This window comes from Sturnira hondurensis, unplaced genomic scaffold, assembly GCF_014824575.4.
Source record: "Sturnira hondurensis isolate 20B ecotype Veracruz unplaced genomic scaffold, ASM1482457v3 Scaffold0022566, whole genome shotgun sequence".
Taxonomy (NCBI): Eukaryota; Metazoa; Chordata; class Mammalia; order Chiroptera; family Phyllostomidae; genus Sturnira; species Sturnira hondurensis.
This window is the reverse complement of record NW_028095197.1, coordinates 9,750,968-9,767,096: the sequence shown is the minus strand read 5'-3', so window position 1 is coordinate 9,767,096 and position 16,129 is coordinate 9,750,968. Positions and strand designations below refer to the sequence as shown.

At 41.6% G+C, this 16,129-nt stretch overlaps 1 protein-coding gene across 2 annotated transcripts; it reads left to right on the top strand.

Annotated features, from left to right (window-relative positions):
• The first annotated feature begins 435 nt into the window (after nt 1-435).
• Nucleotides 436-12,262, top strand: HEMGN (hemogen). 2 transcript variants are annotated; one of them, XM_037035685.1, is made up of 5 exons: nt 436-904; nt 2,551-2,644; nt 9,152-9,542; nt 9,627-10,206; nt 11,569-12,262. In XM_037035685.1, the coding sequence occupies exons 1-5, from the start codon at nt 826-828 to the stop codon at nt 11,673-11,675; spliced, it is 1,251 nt and encodes a 416-aa protein (XP_036891580.1). In that variant the 5' UTR covers nt 436-825; the 3' UTR covers nt 11,676-12,262. The 2 variants fall into 2 exon arrangements, with proteins under 2 accessions (XP_036891580.1, XP_036891578.1); XM_037035683.1 differs by having other exon boundaries at nt 9,152-10,206.
• Nucleotides 12,263-16,129: the final 3,867 nt, after the last annotated feature.

Sequence of the window (16,129 nt, the reverse complement as noted above, 5' to 3'; positions counted from 1 at the left end):
TGATATGTTCCTTAGGAAATGTTTTTTGACCTTCCCTGGCCGAGTAACAGTGGGTTTCACTAGTTATTTTTAGTCTGTTGTAAATGATCAAGTTAGCAGAAAAGGGCCCAAATTTGCTTTAAATTTCTATTTTGATTCTCTACATCTATTTTCTAAGTCTATAATAGCATATATAGCAAGACTTTACATTCATTTGCAACAGATTAAGGTGGAAAAAAGCCACATGCAGAAAAACAATGCAAGATTAACTTCACATCTGCGTGGCACACTTTATAATTTTCATATTCATTATTTTCACTTTCACAAGACTGTGTGAGGTTTGCAAGTCAGGAACTATTTTTACCCACTTGTCAAATAAGGAAAGAGCCGCAGAAAGGGGTGGGTCTGGTTAGAATCTAGACTTAGTGTTCTTTCTGCATTTGTTCTTTCTACGTTATGCCATCTCCACGTGTAAAACAGAACTTAGACTCAGGCACTTCTTGGCAGACAAAACCAAAGGGCTGCTGAACCGGAGGCCTTGCCATGCCAGGCTGGGGCTGGGGCTGGGGCTGGGGCTCAGGCTCCTGTACAACAAGAACTGTGCTAGAGCGTGAGGCCATGGCAGCAGCCGTGACCCCTACTCGCACCTGTGCAGTGTGATAAGAAAGTAGAACTAGCCAGCAGCTGTGGTCCAACTAGATAAAACTTTTAGGCGGGAAGTCAAGTGACAAGTGAACTTGTATGTGTATGTGTGTGTTTTTTTAAGCTGTTGATTGCTTTTTGATGTTTTTTTAAAAGGCAGCTTGAGGAAGTCAGACCAAATAAGCAAGACGGTATTGCAGCAAGATGGATTTGGGAAAGAACTCATCTCATTTGATGCTCCGTGAGCCATCTGACCTTCTTCAAGAAAACAACCATGTTCCAGGTAATGAAAGAGGTTGAAGCTGTTGGGAAGAATCAGGGCTAGAATTATTTCCCTCTTTTTTTAATGGAAAAAGAAGGGCATGATTGAGTGCATGCATATAACCACAGGTGGGAAGGATCAGGGCTGTATAACTTCCTGAGGTGACTTCTAGTGCTAAGATTTTAACAAGCCAGAGGAACACAAGGATATAAGAAATACACTTAAATGAAAGAGAGTGAAAATGCCCAGCGCTGTGTGGTGGTGGCAAAGCAAGTGCACCTGTATACTTCTGTGGTAGCGAAAATTTGCCATAAGTTTTGGGAGCTATAGCAATGGGTGGCAAGAACTATAGTGCTCATTCTTCTGGTTCACTAATTTTACTCATTGGGTCTGTCCTAAAGCTGCATTTCTCAAAATGTTTGCAGAATCCTAGGACTTGAGATAGTGTTTTATATTTTGGGGGGGCCATGGGTTCCTTTGGCATTTTGATGAACCCCTAAATTCCTCCTTAGAGTAATATTTTAAATATTCAAAAGTAAATACTGAGGCTTACAAAGGAAAGAATTGCGATATACTTGTCAAAATGAAGGACTGTGCTGTTGTGACATATGTGCGCCTTTATAGATGCATTAAGAAACAAGATCCAAGGTGGATCTAACAATGATTGTCTGATATCAACTATACCATCTCAAATGACACGGTGGAGGTAGCTGGAACAACTGTGATGCTATATGAAAAGAAAACCTGTAACTACTTTTGGTGACAAAGTCACCCACTGCTAAAACTATCAGGGTTTGTTACCTACATTCATAGTTGAAGGAAATGGTAATTTTAATTAGAGATTAGTAAAAATGAAGGTGTGATTTTTTTCCCATCCAAGTTCATTATTAACAACTTCTGTCCTAAGAACAAAAGTTGCTATCACGCCACAGGTTCTGATAAATTTTACATCAAAGATCCACTCACTTTCCTCAGACATGATGGAAGCAGAACATTTTTGACAACACCTTTAATGTTCCAAAGAACTTGGAGAAGCATCATCCTATGGAAAAACTCCCCCCTTCAAAGGAAGCTACATTCGAGAGTATGCTTGTTGTAGTTTGATTTATAATGGCAAAAAATAAAGTAACTGGCAACAACCTATATGTTCAATACAAATAGAGCAAACACGTAAGCGAGAATAAATCAACTTGATTAAATGTCATGCAGTCAGTAAGTCTATAATTACGAAGACCAGGTCATGGAAAATATTTCTGATGTAATTTCGTAAATGATAAAACTGTGATATGCTCTCTTTACAATTTTGGGTAATACCAGAACTAGATGGGTATGAGGAATAAAATGAAAACCGGTTATAATGTTAAGGATGGCAGACTATGATTGATTTTTTCTTTTAGGTTTGTACCGTATGTAAAAATTATTGTGAAAAAATTAATAAGTCAGTAGTGCAATTACATACAAATACTGACCTTTTCACTTTCAAATGTTTACTGTTTGCTTCTAGGCATTCTTTGGCGGTAGAAGGATAACTAAGGCAGGGTCCTTGTCCTCACAAAGCTAGGAGAAGGCAGACACCCAGCACAGGGATCCTGCCATTCTGTTAGAGGACTCTTGCCGGAAGTGTCACAATTCGTCTGTCTCCTATAACTTTCATTTTGATCCCACAGATGTCATTGGAACTTGGAATTTGCGAAACAGAGAGCAACTCAGAAAAAGAAAAGCTGAAGCACAAGAAAAGCAAACTTCACAATGGCATTTTGGGTATGGTATCCTTGCAAAGGAAAAAGGAACTGGTATTTATCCAGTAAACGCTGTGTGCCAAGTACTGCTGAGCACTGTCACACGCTGTATTTTATCATTCCAGCAATCCTGGAAATCTCTAAAGCTGTTGGAGATTAAAAAAAAAAAAAAGACAGGAAACCAAATGTCCAATGGGTTAAATCTCTTGCCTAAAGTCACACAGCTAGTAAAGTGGTGGGAACAGAACTTTATCTCTGGTCTCTTTTAATTAAAACACCAGGCAATCAAATTACAGGAGTCTGGCACAAATAACACCCCTCTGCCATTACAAAATCATAAGCGTGGAATTCTGTGACATAACAATATCACACTCGACCACACCGTATGACATTTTAGGTGAAATATTCAAATTGCCGTCTATCTTGTGCGAGACATTCACATACCCTACCAAGCAGGCGTTACTTCTGCTGGACCCTGTATATTGGGGGGGGGTCAAACGAATTTTCACCGGGGGCCAAATGTAGAGCTCCTTGCCCCTAGTTAAGGAGCAGTTACAGTTATACGTTATTCTAAAATTACAGTTACAGTTATTCTAAAATTACATTCGGCCCTTTGAAGGGGACCGGGAAGCTGATGTGGCCCCCGCTGAAAATGAGTCTGACACCCGTGCTGTATGTTGTAGAGAGGCCTGGTGATCAACCACCCTGGCAGCAGAAACACGGAACAGTCTCACGGGAAGAGGAGACACTACTGAGGAAATCTCGGAGGTTATTCTCCAAGCTTCCTATTAGCAATCCTTGTCGAATGAGTGTGATGAACTCTCCATGGAGGAAACCTGAATGTTGTAAATGAGTGACACGAGAGGAGAGTTGGGAGTTCCTAGGTCTCCAGTGGAAGTCGCCCGTCTGTTGTCTCAGGGAGGGAATACAGGACATGTTTGTAAATCAAGCAGCATCCAACTGCATCCATTTAGAATATGACTGTGAACACAGAGGTGTTGCTTGCTTGGAGGTGGAAACAGGGAAGTCAGGATCCAGGAGCACAGGCAGCATCCACCAAAGCCAGGCTTTCTGTACCTCGGCACTAAAGACACCGTGGGCAGGGTGCTTCTTCGTGTGAGCAGCTGTCCTGTGCATCTCTGGCCAATAGTACTCCTCTCTTCCCCCTCATTGTGACAACAAAAAATGTCAACAGACGTTGTCAAATGTCGCCTGGGGCAGGCAGAGAGGGGGCAAAATTGCCTACCCTGCCCCATGAGAACCACTGATCTAAGCACTCTTCTGAAGAAAGGGCATCTGTCCCCAATATGGACCAACTGTTGTCTTTTCTGCTGCAACCAGGTAGCACACGTGTGACTGACAAACAGGAGAATATGTCAGTATAACGTGGAAGTTGATTTTTTTCTAGTCACAGGAACCAGAATAGTGGGAATAGAACTAAAATCTTTAGCAGGAAAGGAAAAAGCCTTCAGCCTGGCTGCTCTATAGGCAGGATCCTTTTCAGCTGCACCCACGGCTGTTCCCCAGGAGAAGGGTAGCAGGTTGCATGTCCTTCTGTGCCCAACTTCATGGCGGCTCCCCTGGCTCAGAGTGCCACTCTTCTTTGCATGATCTCTGCACCTGCAACCCGCACTTACACTGTTGCTTGTGTGCATTTTTTACTAGCCCCTGAGGCAACCCCAGTCAGGATAAACTACCTGTCTGGACTATCCAGGTTATCTCAGGTGCCAGCTACTGTTTTTGCTAATGTTAAAAAGTTGTACAGGTTTTGAGTCATCTGCACCAGCTCTATTTTTTCCCCATAAGTACTGTTACTTCTAGTGCATGATTTTTCAGGAATTGAGGTTTTCAGGAATGTGTTTATTATGTTTCAGCAGAAACGTCTGTACTTGGTCCTGTGACAGGTCACTCTGTTGAAGAGTAACGTATCGGCTCCCCTAATTCTATTTTTGCCAAGCAACCTTCTGATCATTAATTGGCCTCCCAAGTACTTGCTACAGAGAAAGAGTGAATTCATTTGTCAGTCCAAGTATTCTTTGCTGTATGACTTTGCATTTCTCCCTGTTCATTTAAAAATGGGTCTTTGGTAGATCTCAAAGGGGAGGAAGGGTGGAAGGGATTGTTAAGAGATCAGCCAAAGAACATGTATGCATATGTGCCTAGCCCATGGACACAGACAGCAATGTGGCAAAGGCTCAGTGCAGGGGGCAAAGGAGAGGAAAATGGGGGATATCTGTAATAGTATCAACAATTTTTAAAATATATTTTATTGATTATGCCATTACAGTTGTCTTATTTCCCCTCCTTCATTCTCCTCCACTCTGCACATCCCCTCCCCCACCATTCCCCCCCTTTAGTTTATGTCCACATGTCTCAAGTTCTTTATATTCTATATTTCCCATAGTATTCCTGCCCTCCCCCCTATTTTCTACCTACTGTCTATGCTACTTATTTTCTGTACCTTCTCCCCCCTTCTCCTCCTCCCACTCTCCTGTTGCTAACCCTCCATGTGTTCTTCATTTCTATGGTTCCACTCCTGATCTATCTGTCCTCTTGGTTAGCTTTTGTTTTAGGTGTGGTTGTTGATAACTGTGAGTTTGCTGTCCTTTCACTGTTCATATTTTTCATCTTCTTTTTCTTAGATAAGTCCCTTTAGCATTTCATATAATAAGGGCTTGGTGATGATGAACTCCTTGAATTTGATCTTATCTGAGAAGCACTTTATCTGCCCTTCCATTCTAAATGAAAGCTTTGCCAGATGGAGCAATCTTGGCTGTAGGTCTTTGGATTTCATGATTTGGAATACTTCTTTCCAGCCCCTTCTTGCCTGTAAGGTCTCTTTTGAGAAATCCACTGACAGTCTGATGGGAACTCCTTTGTAAGTGACTGTCCCCTTATCTCTTGCTGCTTCTAGAATTCTCTCCTTCATTTTAGTCTTGGCTAATGTAATTATGATGTGCCTTGGTGTGTTTCTTCTTGGGTCCAATTTCTTTGAGACTCTCTGAGCTTCCTGGATTTCCTGGAAGTCTATTGCCTTTGCCAGACTGGGGAAGTTCTCCTTTATTATTTGTTCAGATAAGTTTTCCACTTGTTGCTCTTCCTCTTCCCCTTCTGGTACCCCTATAATTTGGATGTTGGAACATTTAAAGATGTCCTGGAGGTTCCTAAGCCTCTCCTTATTTTTTGAATTCTTGTTTCTTCATATGTTTCTGTTTGGTCATTTTTTTCTTTTTTCCGGTCCACTCCCTTGATTTGAGTCCCAGTTTCCTTTCCATCACTATTGGTTTCCTGTGCATTTCCCTTCTCAATTAGTTTAGCCTTCATTTGTTCCTCTAATTTGTGAGTAAAATCAACCAGTTCTATGAGCATCCTGATCATCAGTATTTTGAACTGTGCATCTGATAGGTTGGCTATTTCTTGGTCGCTTAGAGTTATTGGCTCTGGGGCTTTGAGTTGTTCTTGAGCCATAATGTTTTGGTCTGTTCACGACTGTTATGCATATATGAGGGGCAGAGCCCTAGGTGTTCACCAGGGCTGGGCAACTCAGTTGCTGGGTTGTGATGCTGGATGTGGGGGCGAGGTCAGAGAGGGGCAATGGCGGTCCCCTCTGCTACTTCCCGCCGCTGGGGCCTGTGTGGTCTGTCTCACTGCTCGCTCCTTTACCTGGTTTATCTGCGTGCGAATGTGTGACCACGGTCAGTCAGCCACCTTGCACCCTCACTGGGTCTGCCCTTGCCACCCCACACCTGGAATCTGCCAACTGCTGCCTGGACACCTGGGTCGGTCTGGCCAAGTTTTCCTGCTCAATCCTGCTCCGCCAGCCACTGGCTTCGCCCCTCTTACCGGTCTGGCTGAACAGTTCATTGTTGTCCGACTTCCGTATAGTTCAATTTTCTGTGTTTTGGTTGAGTTTTTGTTACTAAAACTTTGTTGTCTTTAAAGTTGGTTGTGTGAGGAGGCACAGTGTTTCCACCTATGCCTCCATCTTGACCAGAAGTCCAACAATTTTTTAAAAAGAAGAAAAAAATAAATATAAAGTTTTCTCCAAAAAAAAAATGGGTCTCTGGGTTTGTGTATTGGTCTCCTTGAGCTGGTTGATGAGCTCTGCTCCCATAATTGGAGCTTGTCTCAGTGTGATCGTAGAACTGGGTTTCTGTGCTCGCTGGGCTGGGGAGCCGAGGCTGAGGAAGTCACTGAAGTAGATAACACCTTGCCAAGCCTCTTGGTAGCTGGCTGGTCCTGCTCTGGTAACACATTTCTGTACTACTTAGAGCTGTTCCCTTGACCCCATATTACACAGTGAAACCTTAGTAGTCCCAGAGAGAAGCAGCGGGGTGTAACGGCTAAGTGCCTGGCTGGTAGAGCCGTAATGACCAGATTGGATGCCTGGCTCCCTTGCTTGCCAGCTGTTTGATCTTAGATGATTTATTCACTCTCTCTGGGCCTCAGTTCTGTCATCTGCCAAATGGAGATAATAGCACCTCACCAGTCGATGTGAATAACGAAATTATTTAAAAACTGATTGGTACATAGGAAGCACTGTAAGTGATTCCTATGTGAATACAAAAGTGCTAACTTTGTGTTTGGATAATTCATTCATGCAATTCTTACAACCCCGTGAGGTTGGGGAGATACCGTAACTCCATTTAACCTATGAAGAAATTAAGGCATAGAGAGGTTAAGTGACTTGCCTATGATCACATAGTTGATAAGTGACAGAATACAGATTAAATTTTGGACTACATGGTTATTTTTCCATTTTTTGAAAAATGACCAGGGAGAACATGGAACATTGTATTACTCAGATTTCCTCATTTAGAGATCTACTTAACAAATTATTTAGGACTTAATATGTAGGGGGAAAAGAGTATTTCCTAAAGAATTCAGATAATTGGACAACAGGGGCTTTATAATTTATCGTGTTACCTTCCCTACTTGGAGTTCCACTTCAAAATGCTGAGGTGTCATACCACCATTTTTAGATGACCTTTTCTTCTAATTTATTTGTAATGTTTTGACCATCCTATTACCAGTATTTTGCCATGTACAATGCACGCTTTTTGCCCATTTTTTAGGGAAAAATAAGGATGCGCTTTATACATGGGTATAGTGGTTACATACCATGGGTATAATAATTAGTGTATAATGCGCACCAAAACATGAGTGTGCATTACACACAGCAAAATACGGTACCTATATCGCTTATTTATATTGACTTTAAACTGGTTTTGGTGAGGTAATCTTTAATTTTTTTTATTATGAAGAATTTCAAACATACCCAAAATAAGGTATATATACATGTTTAAGGTGTGCAAGGAACTATGAGCAAGAGACACTGGTTTTGTCCTGCCTGGCTGGCTCAGTTGGTTGGAGCAATATTCTGTACACCAGATGTTTTAGGGTTTGATCCCTGATCCAGCGCAGACGGAGGCAGCCGATCTATCGGTGTTTCTCCCTCACGTTGATGTCTCTCTTTCTTTCCCTGCCCCCTCGCCCCGCCCCTGCTCTCTTCCTCTCTGTAGTCAATGAGCATATCCTCAGGTGAGGATTTTTAAACAATTAAAAATAAGAAGACACTGGTTTTATCACTAAAGAATATCTAGTTTATGAAAAAAGAGTAAGGTTTCTCTGAAATCACTACAGATTGGGGCAGCCTCTGTGCCTTGCCTTAGGCATGGCCCTCCCAACAAATCACACAGGCACGCCAAGCAGGGGGAGCATTGCAGCCCTGGGGTCTGTGAGAGACGGCTCCGTGGAGCAGGTAGCACGGGGCAGAATTTCAGTAGATTTGGAAAAATGATGAAGTGCTTATTTATGGTACCTTTTTCTCCTCCCCTCCTCGACCCGAGCCCATCTGTATTAGCCATCTGTATTTGGTTATATTTGCAGTACCTAGCAATTTGACATTGGCGGCAGTTTCCACGCATAGCCTTTCATCTCTTAGATCTTCAGCTGTTACTTCAGAGTAGGCATGACATGGCCACACATGCCTTTCCACCAGGCTTGTTAACCTCAAGAAATGGTTTGCAGCTTTTGACCCAGCTTACAGTATATATCACTTGACATGTTTTGTAAGTACTTAGCATTCTTTACACAAGACACTATGTTAGATAAGAAAGCCATATACGTCATCCACCCGTGGGCTACACAGACAAGGAGTGGTGTCTGGACTGAGGATCTTAGAACCACAACTGAGTAAGTTTACTTAGGACGTGGTGGGACTAAGTCACCCAGGCTAAACCCCAAAAAACTAGGGTATAACATTCTCAAACACACACACACACACTACACTTCCTGGTGAGTAAGGCGGCAGAGACACAAAATCCCTGAGGGGTATTTCCTCTCCTTACCACTGAGAACATTAGCACTGCTCCTTCCTTTTGCAAACAAGGAGACTGAGGCCCAGAGAGCTTAACTGACTTGTGCAAAGGTCGTGCGACAGAACAGTGGGAGTCCCAGACTGTTATTACCACGCATTTATCTGAGTTCTGTAGCCCCATTCCTGACACTAATTCTGATCTCTCCACAGGGAAAAGAAACACAAGCGGCAGAGAACAGGAAAAGGAAATCAAAGAGGCAGAAAGAGACAACACAATACAGAACTGAAGGTGGAGCCTCAGTCACAGTTGGAAAAGGAAATGACGGAGAAAACACTAGCACCTACGGAGAAAGAAAATGAATTACCTAGGAGTGTGACTGAAGCCCTCTGTCTCAGAGCTTCCCCACAAGGAGTTGTACCTGAGAAAAACATTTCTGCAGTAGGTCAAGAAAGCATGATAGATCAGGAAAGTTCTTCTGAGTGCCAAGAAACAATAGTACAAAACCACCCTTCTGAAATAGGCCAAGAGAAGGCTGAACCAGGAGACTTCTCTCCTAAAGTGTGCCAAGAAATAGCTGTAATTCAAGACCATTCTTCCAAAATATGCCATGATATGGTTGAACCTGAAGATCTCTGTCCTAAAATATGCCAAGAAATAGCTATAATTCAAGACCATTCTTCCAAAATGTGCCATGATGTGGCTGAACCTGAAGACCTCTCTCCTAAAATGTGCCAAGAAACATCTATAGCCAAAGCCCTTCCTTCTAAAACATATGAAGACAGAGCTGACCTGGAAGGACATTCTCTTGAAGTATACCCCAAAACAGATGTACCTAAAGGCTACACTCATGAAATATACCCCAAAAAAGCTGAACCCAAGGAAAACACTGACGAACCAGGTCAAGGAATAGCTGGGACTGAGAGTTTTTTTCCTAAAACACAACAAGAAATAGCTGTGCCTAAAAACCTTCCTACAAAAATACACCACGAAACAGTTGAACCTGAACACTTTTCTCATAAAGCATATACTGAAGAAAGTGCTGTGCCTAAAGCCCTCTCTCATAAAACAATCCAAGAAATACCTGCTCCTGAAGAATGTCCACCTGACACATGCATACACCAAGAAACACCTGGGCCTGAAGACCTCTCTACTAAGACATGTAAAAATAAAGAATGCTTTCCAGAACCAAACCAAGAAGCAGGTGGGCCCCAAGGCCGGGATCCTAAAGCACACCAAGGAGATGTTAAGGATGTTTTTCCTCCAGGTAGGGGCAATGCATAAGGGACAAATCAGCGACATGTCCCCATTTATAATTAGAGCACCAGCTAGGTATGCGTCCCTCAAAGTGGTGCTTTATATCCTTCGATAGTCCCAGCTTATCCCCAGTTACCTCAAGGGGCATCATGAATGTCACTGGCTAGTTTTTCATTTAACCAATGTGTGTGTGGCACATTTCCAAAGAACTAAAAAAATAATTGAAGATCTAAATGCATATGGTAGGTACGTGTACATACACACTATCCATCTGGGCAAGCTTCAGCCAGTGAAGAGAAATGAACCCAATATAAGATGATTGTGTGCAAAATATTTTAAGGGAAAATTAAGTTTAGATTTACCAGAAAACTTGAGTAAAGTTTTTTTCAAAAATTAAAATTTCCTGGCAAACAGATGGCAACTAAATTCATGGCATAAGGTACCGAGGGAGTTAAAAAGGTGTATAATATGATCCCTGTATTAATGAACAGGATTTATCACGTTTACCAGAAACCTTTCCAATTTTAATATCTGTTCCTGAAAAGCTTTCTCCTAAGCACAGCCTTGTGTAAACGATGTGACCTTTCTTCGGTGGGATTTCCCTCAGGAACATAACTGAGAATCTCATGGGGTACTGTGAAGTGTACTGTGTGGAAACAGGTGAGGCTGTCAGAGCGCAGTTAGCTCCAGGGAATTGTTTTCTAGAGAAATCTCTCTGGTAGTTGATTTGCTGTTTTCTCCTAAAAGAAAAGTGCAATGAAACCATGGGGTTAGTAGGGTTCTAAGTAAATGTTTAAAAAATCTCTGCCTATCTACTATGTTCAAAAAACCCCAACGAATTGTTTTAATTTCTGCTTTTTGGATGACTAATATTACTTGACATCTTTTTATGATTATTACAAATTTGAATGTTTTCTTCTGAGAGCTGCCTGTTTGAATCCTGGTTTCATTTTGAGTTTGAAATATCGATCTTTTTTTACTCATTAAAAGTCAATTTAAATCATAGTTGTTAAACCTTTACCTATATGTACATTGTAAATAGTTTTCTAGTTTCTGTGTGCAGTTTACCTTTGTTTGTAGTGTTTTTTGCTATGTTTATGGCAAAATTTTAGTTTTAGTTTTTAGTTGTTTGAAACTGTCTTTTTCTCTATGGTTCCTGCTCTGGGTTCTGCTTAGAAAGCCCTTTATAATCCGAAGATTATAGGAACAGCCTATGGTTTCCACAACATGTAGGGTCTTTTCACATTTAAATCTTTAATCTGAAATTTCTTTTCGTGCAAGGTGTGAGGTACTTTTTTCCCCTCCCAATGAGCACTCAGTTGTCCCAATACCAGTTATTGAACCTACTTCTGTATTTTGCTTGATTTTGCAGAACTGGAAGGACAACCCAAAGCCCAAGAACCAGAGATACCAGCAATTCCAAATCTTCCTCAAGAGATACATCCAGAAAATGACGTCTATAGTTATGTTTTGTTTTAACAGTGCTCAGCCATCACAGTTTTGTAACAAAATACACATCTTGTGACGCGTGATTTTCCCACAGTGCTGTAGAAATCTCTACAACATTCATTAATATTTGAGTAGTGTTTTTTCCATGTATAGCCCATAACTGAAAGAGAGAACTAACGTGTTTTTTCAGGCTCGACCACATCGACAACACCCTGTAGTGTGTGTGCACATGGTTGTATATCGGGGTGAGAAGAGTGGTGGGGAGAACCAGAAATGGAAAAGGGGAGGGCTGAATAATATCACCCTAATAGCAAACATTTCTTTGGTTATTTCTTAGAAGCAGAACAATTCATAAGTGTGAACACTTAAACTTTGGATAAGTATGTAGTTTTCTTGTCAACTGTGTTCAACTGTTAATGTCATAATACAATCCAAATTTTATTCAGGCTTTTGTTGGCTTTTTAATTTGAACAATTCTTATAATTATGGGACTCCTTCAGAGATATTTTGGAGTGTTGAATATAGTTTACTTGTGTATTTGAGTTTTGATTTTCTAGTTTTACTTTAATATATTGTATTTGTGAAAAATGTACATTAAATCATTATTACATGCTTAATTAACTGTGTGGACCACATCATGGTAAGCATTTTGAGGATTAGAAGACCTGTAACATAGTCCTTGATGACCAGGGGTTTAATCTAGTCTTATGGGGAAATAAAACAGAAAACAAATAATTACAAAAGAAAATAGTAAATGCTAGTGCCATTTGAACAGTAGACACAGTAAAGAGAATGCTTACTTTTTGCTGAGTGGCCTGAAAAAATCACACAAGTGGAAACTTGAGAGATGGAGAGGATCTGGATTATAGGGGAGGACAGCAGCATTGCATGTGACACAGAGGAGGGAATTCAAACACTCCACATGTTCAGTTCACACACAGTGCATGTGGAATAGCAGGCTTGTGAGGTGAAAATCTTGTATTATTAGATTGTATTAGAGTGTGTTATTGAAGTATTTCACTTATTTGTTAGGATATGGGGAAATAAGTAAGACTTTCGAGCAATGAAGTGGCAGTAATTAGTATTTTAGTATCTGGTGATAAGGGTCAGGATTAACTAAAAATGACCAGAGATTGGGGGCAGGAGCAGGAACTATTTTAGGTAGAAAGAGGTCCGAAAATCTCCAGGTAAAGTCCTGGCTGGTGTGGCTCAGTGGATTGAGTGCCGGCCTATGAACTGAAAGGTCGCTGGTTCAATTTCCAGTCAGGGCACATGCCCGGGTTGCAGGCCGGTCGGTCCCTGGTTGGGGGCATGTGAGAAGCAGTTGGTGGATTCTCTCACACACCAATGTTTCTCTCCCTCTTTCTCCCTCCCACCCCTCTCCCATCCCTCTCTACAAATAAATATATATTTTAAAAATCTCTGGGTAAATTTTGTGGTGGTGTGAGGGGATTGTTTCAGTTTTCCTCCTGTTGTAACAGAGGACTCAAAGAAGATATCTACAAATAAACTTTGGTTCAGCAAGGGCACGATTGTGCAAGGTCTCCATGTAGCCTTGTGCTACCGTGAAGAACAGGACAATCCCAGCCTCTCATGCATTCCTGGTGTGGAACCATGGCTCTCACCCTCATGGTGTGTTAGAACCACTGGGGAAGATGTCAAAGCTGCACATGCTCAGATACCTCCCCCGGGTTTCTGTTGCGTTGTCGAGGGTATCATCCAGAGATAGGTATAGTTATTTATTTTTTAAAGATTTTATTTATTTATTTTTAGAGAGAGGAGAAGGGAGGGAGAAAGAGAGGGAGAGAAACATCAATTGTTTGCCTCTCACACCCTGCCCCCAACTGGGGGCCTGTCCTGCAACCCAGGCATGTGACCTGACCAGGGACCAAACTGACAACCTTTCGGTTCAAAGGCTGGCCCTCAATCCACTGAGTCACACCAGCCAGGGCAGGTATATTTATTTTTAATTACTTTTGATTTAAATAATTTTTGAGGAATAATTTTAGAGTTCTAGAAAAGTAAAGATAGTACAGATGTTCCTGTGTACCTCTCACCCACTTTGCCCTCACTTAGTATCTTACATAACTATGGCCCAGTTATCAAAACTTAAGAAACTAAGATTGTTACATTATTGTTAAGCGAACTACAGATATTATTTACATTTCTTTTTTAAATATATTTTATTGATTATACTATTACAATTGTCCCATTTCCCCCTCTTTATTCCCCTCCATCCTGCACATCCCCTCCAACCCACATTCCCCCACCTCTTACATATAAATTTTTTGGCTTATACATTTCCTATACTATTTTTAACTTCTCCTTGTCTATTTTCTACCTACCATTTATGCTACTTATTCTCTGTACCTTTTCCTCTTCTTTCCCCCTCCCACTCCCCCACTGATAACCCTCCATGTGATCTCCATTTCTGTGATTCTGTTCCTGTTCTAGTTGTTTGCTTAGTTTTTTATTGTTTGTTTGTTTTTAGGTTCAGTTGTTAATAACTGTGAGTTTGTTGTCATTTTACTGTTCATATTTTTTATCTTCTTTTTCTTAGATAAGTTCCTTTAACATTTGATATTATAAGGGCTTGGGGATAGGGAACTCCTTTAACTTCATCTTATCTGGGAAGCACTTTATCTGCTCTTCCATTCTCAATGATAACTTTGCTGGAGTAATCTTGGATGCAGGTCCTTGCGTATCATGACTTTGAGTAATTTTTTCCAGCCCCTTCCTGCCTGAAAGGTTTCTTTTGACAAATTGACTGATAGTGTTATGGCAACTCCTTTGTAGGTAACTGTTTCCTTTTCTCTTGCTGCTTTGAAGATTCTCTCCTTCATTTTAGTCTTGGCTAATGTAATTATGATGTGCCTTGGTGTGTGCTTCCTTGGGTCCAACTTCTTCAGGACTCTCTGAGCTTCCTGGACTTTCTGGAAGTCTATTTCCTTTGCCAGATTGGGGAAGTTCTCCTTTATTATTTGTTCAAATAAGTTTTCAATTCCTTGCTCTTCCTCTTCTCCTTCTAGCAACCCTATGATTCAGATGTTGGGACATTTAAAGATGTCCTGGAGGTTCTAAGCTTCTCCTCATTTTTTAAAAAATATTTTATTTATTTATCTTTAGAGGGGAAGGGAAGGAGAGAGGAAGAGAAATATCAATGTATGGTTGCCTCTCGTGAGTCCCCTGCTGGGAACTGGCCTGCAACCCAGGCATGTGCCCTGACTGGGAATCGAACCGTGTTCGTCTGGTTTGCAGGCCTGCACTCAATCCACTGAGCTACACCAGCCAGGGTTCATTTTTTTTTTTAATTCTTGTTTCTTCATTCTGTTCTGGTTGAATGTTTCTTCCTTCCTTCAGGTCCATACCATTGATTTGAGTCCCGGTTTCCTTCCTGTCACTGTTGGTTTCCTATACGTTTTCCTTTATTTCACTTTTCATAGTCTTCATTTTCTCCTCTAATTTGCTATCATATTCAACCAATTCTGTGAGCATTCTGCTTATCAGTGTTTTGAACTGTTCATCTAATGGGTTGGCTATCTCTTTGTCGCTTAGTTGTATTTTTTCTGGAGCTTTGATCTGTTCTTTCATTTGGGCCATTTTTTTTTTTTTGGTCTCAGTGTGCCTATTACACAGTAAGGGGCGGAGACTTAGGTGTTCACCACGGCTGGACAACCCACATTGCAACGTTGTGGGTTGACACTGTATGTGGGGGAGGGGTCCAAGAGGGAACAATGCCACTTGCTCTGCTCTCTGCCGGTTGTCAGTCACTTCCTCTGTTTCCTACAAGCAAGTCAGGTCCTCTGGTGCTGATCCTGGGTGGGTGGGTTTGTGTACGTTCCAGGACCCTGTGGGTCTCTCCAACGAACTCTCCTGTGAGGCTAGGAGTTTTTCTTGCTGCTGCCTCAACCCCAAAAGGTGTTTTTAGTCAGAGGTTTGAGGCTTCCCCCCCCACCCCGCGGAGCTGGAGCCCTGAGTTGCTCAGTCTGTCTTGCCCCCCCAGTTGTTCCTCCCAGTTTATTTTCATGTGAATGTGGGACCTCCCAGTCTGCAAGCCACTGCCTTGTCCGGTCCTCCAGCCACTGCCTTTCCTGGAGTCCTCTCCACCCGGCTGCCCATCTCCGCCCCTCCTACTGGTCTGAATGTTTCTTCTTTAACTCCTTTGTTGTTAGACTTCCATACAGTTCAATTTTATGTCAGTTCCAGCTTTTTATTTTTAAGTTTATTGTTGTCCTTCTTTTGGTTGTGCGAGGAGGCACAGTGTGTCTACCTATGCCTCCATCTTGGCTGGAAGTCAGGCTGTCTATTTAGATTTCATTAGATTTTTCTATTAATGTCCTTTTCTGCTTCAGGATCTAATCTAGGATACAACATTGCATAGGATATTTTAAAAGCTCTCCAGATGATTCTAATGTGCACCTAGAGCTAGGGTTGAAGACCATTGGTATGTGTGAGGTTACAATGCTATTTCCCTCCTATTTGCT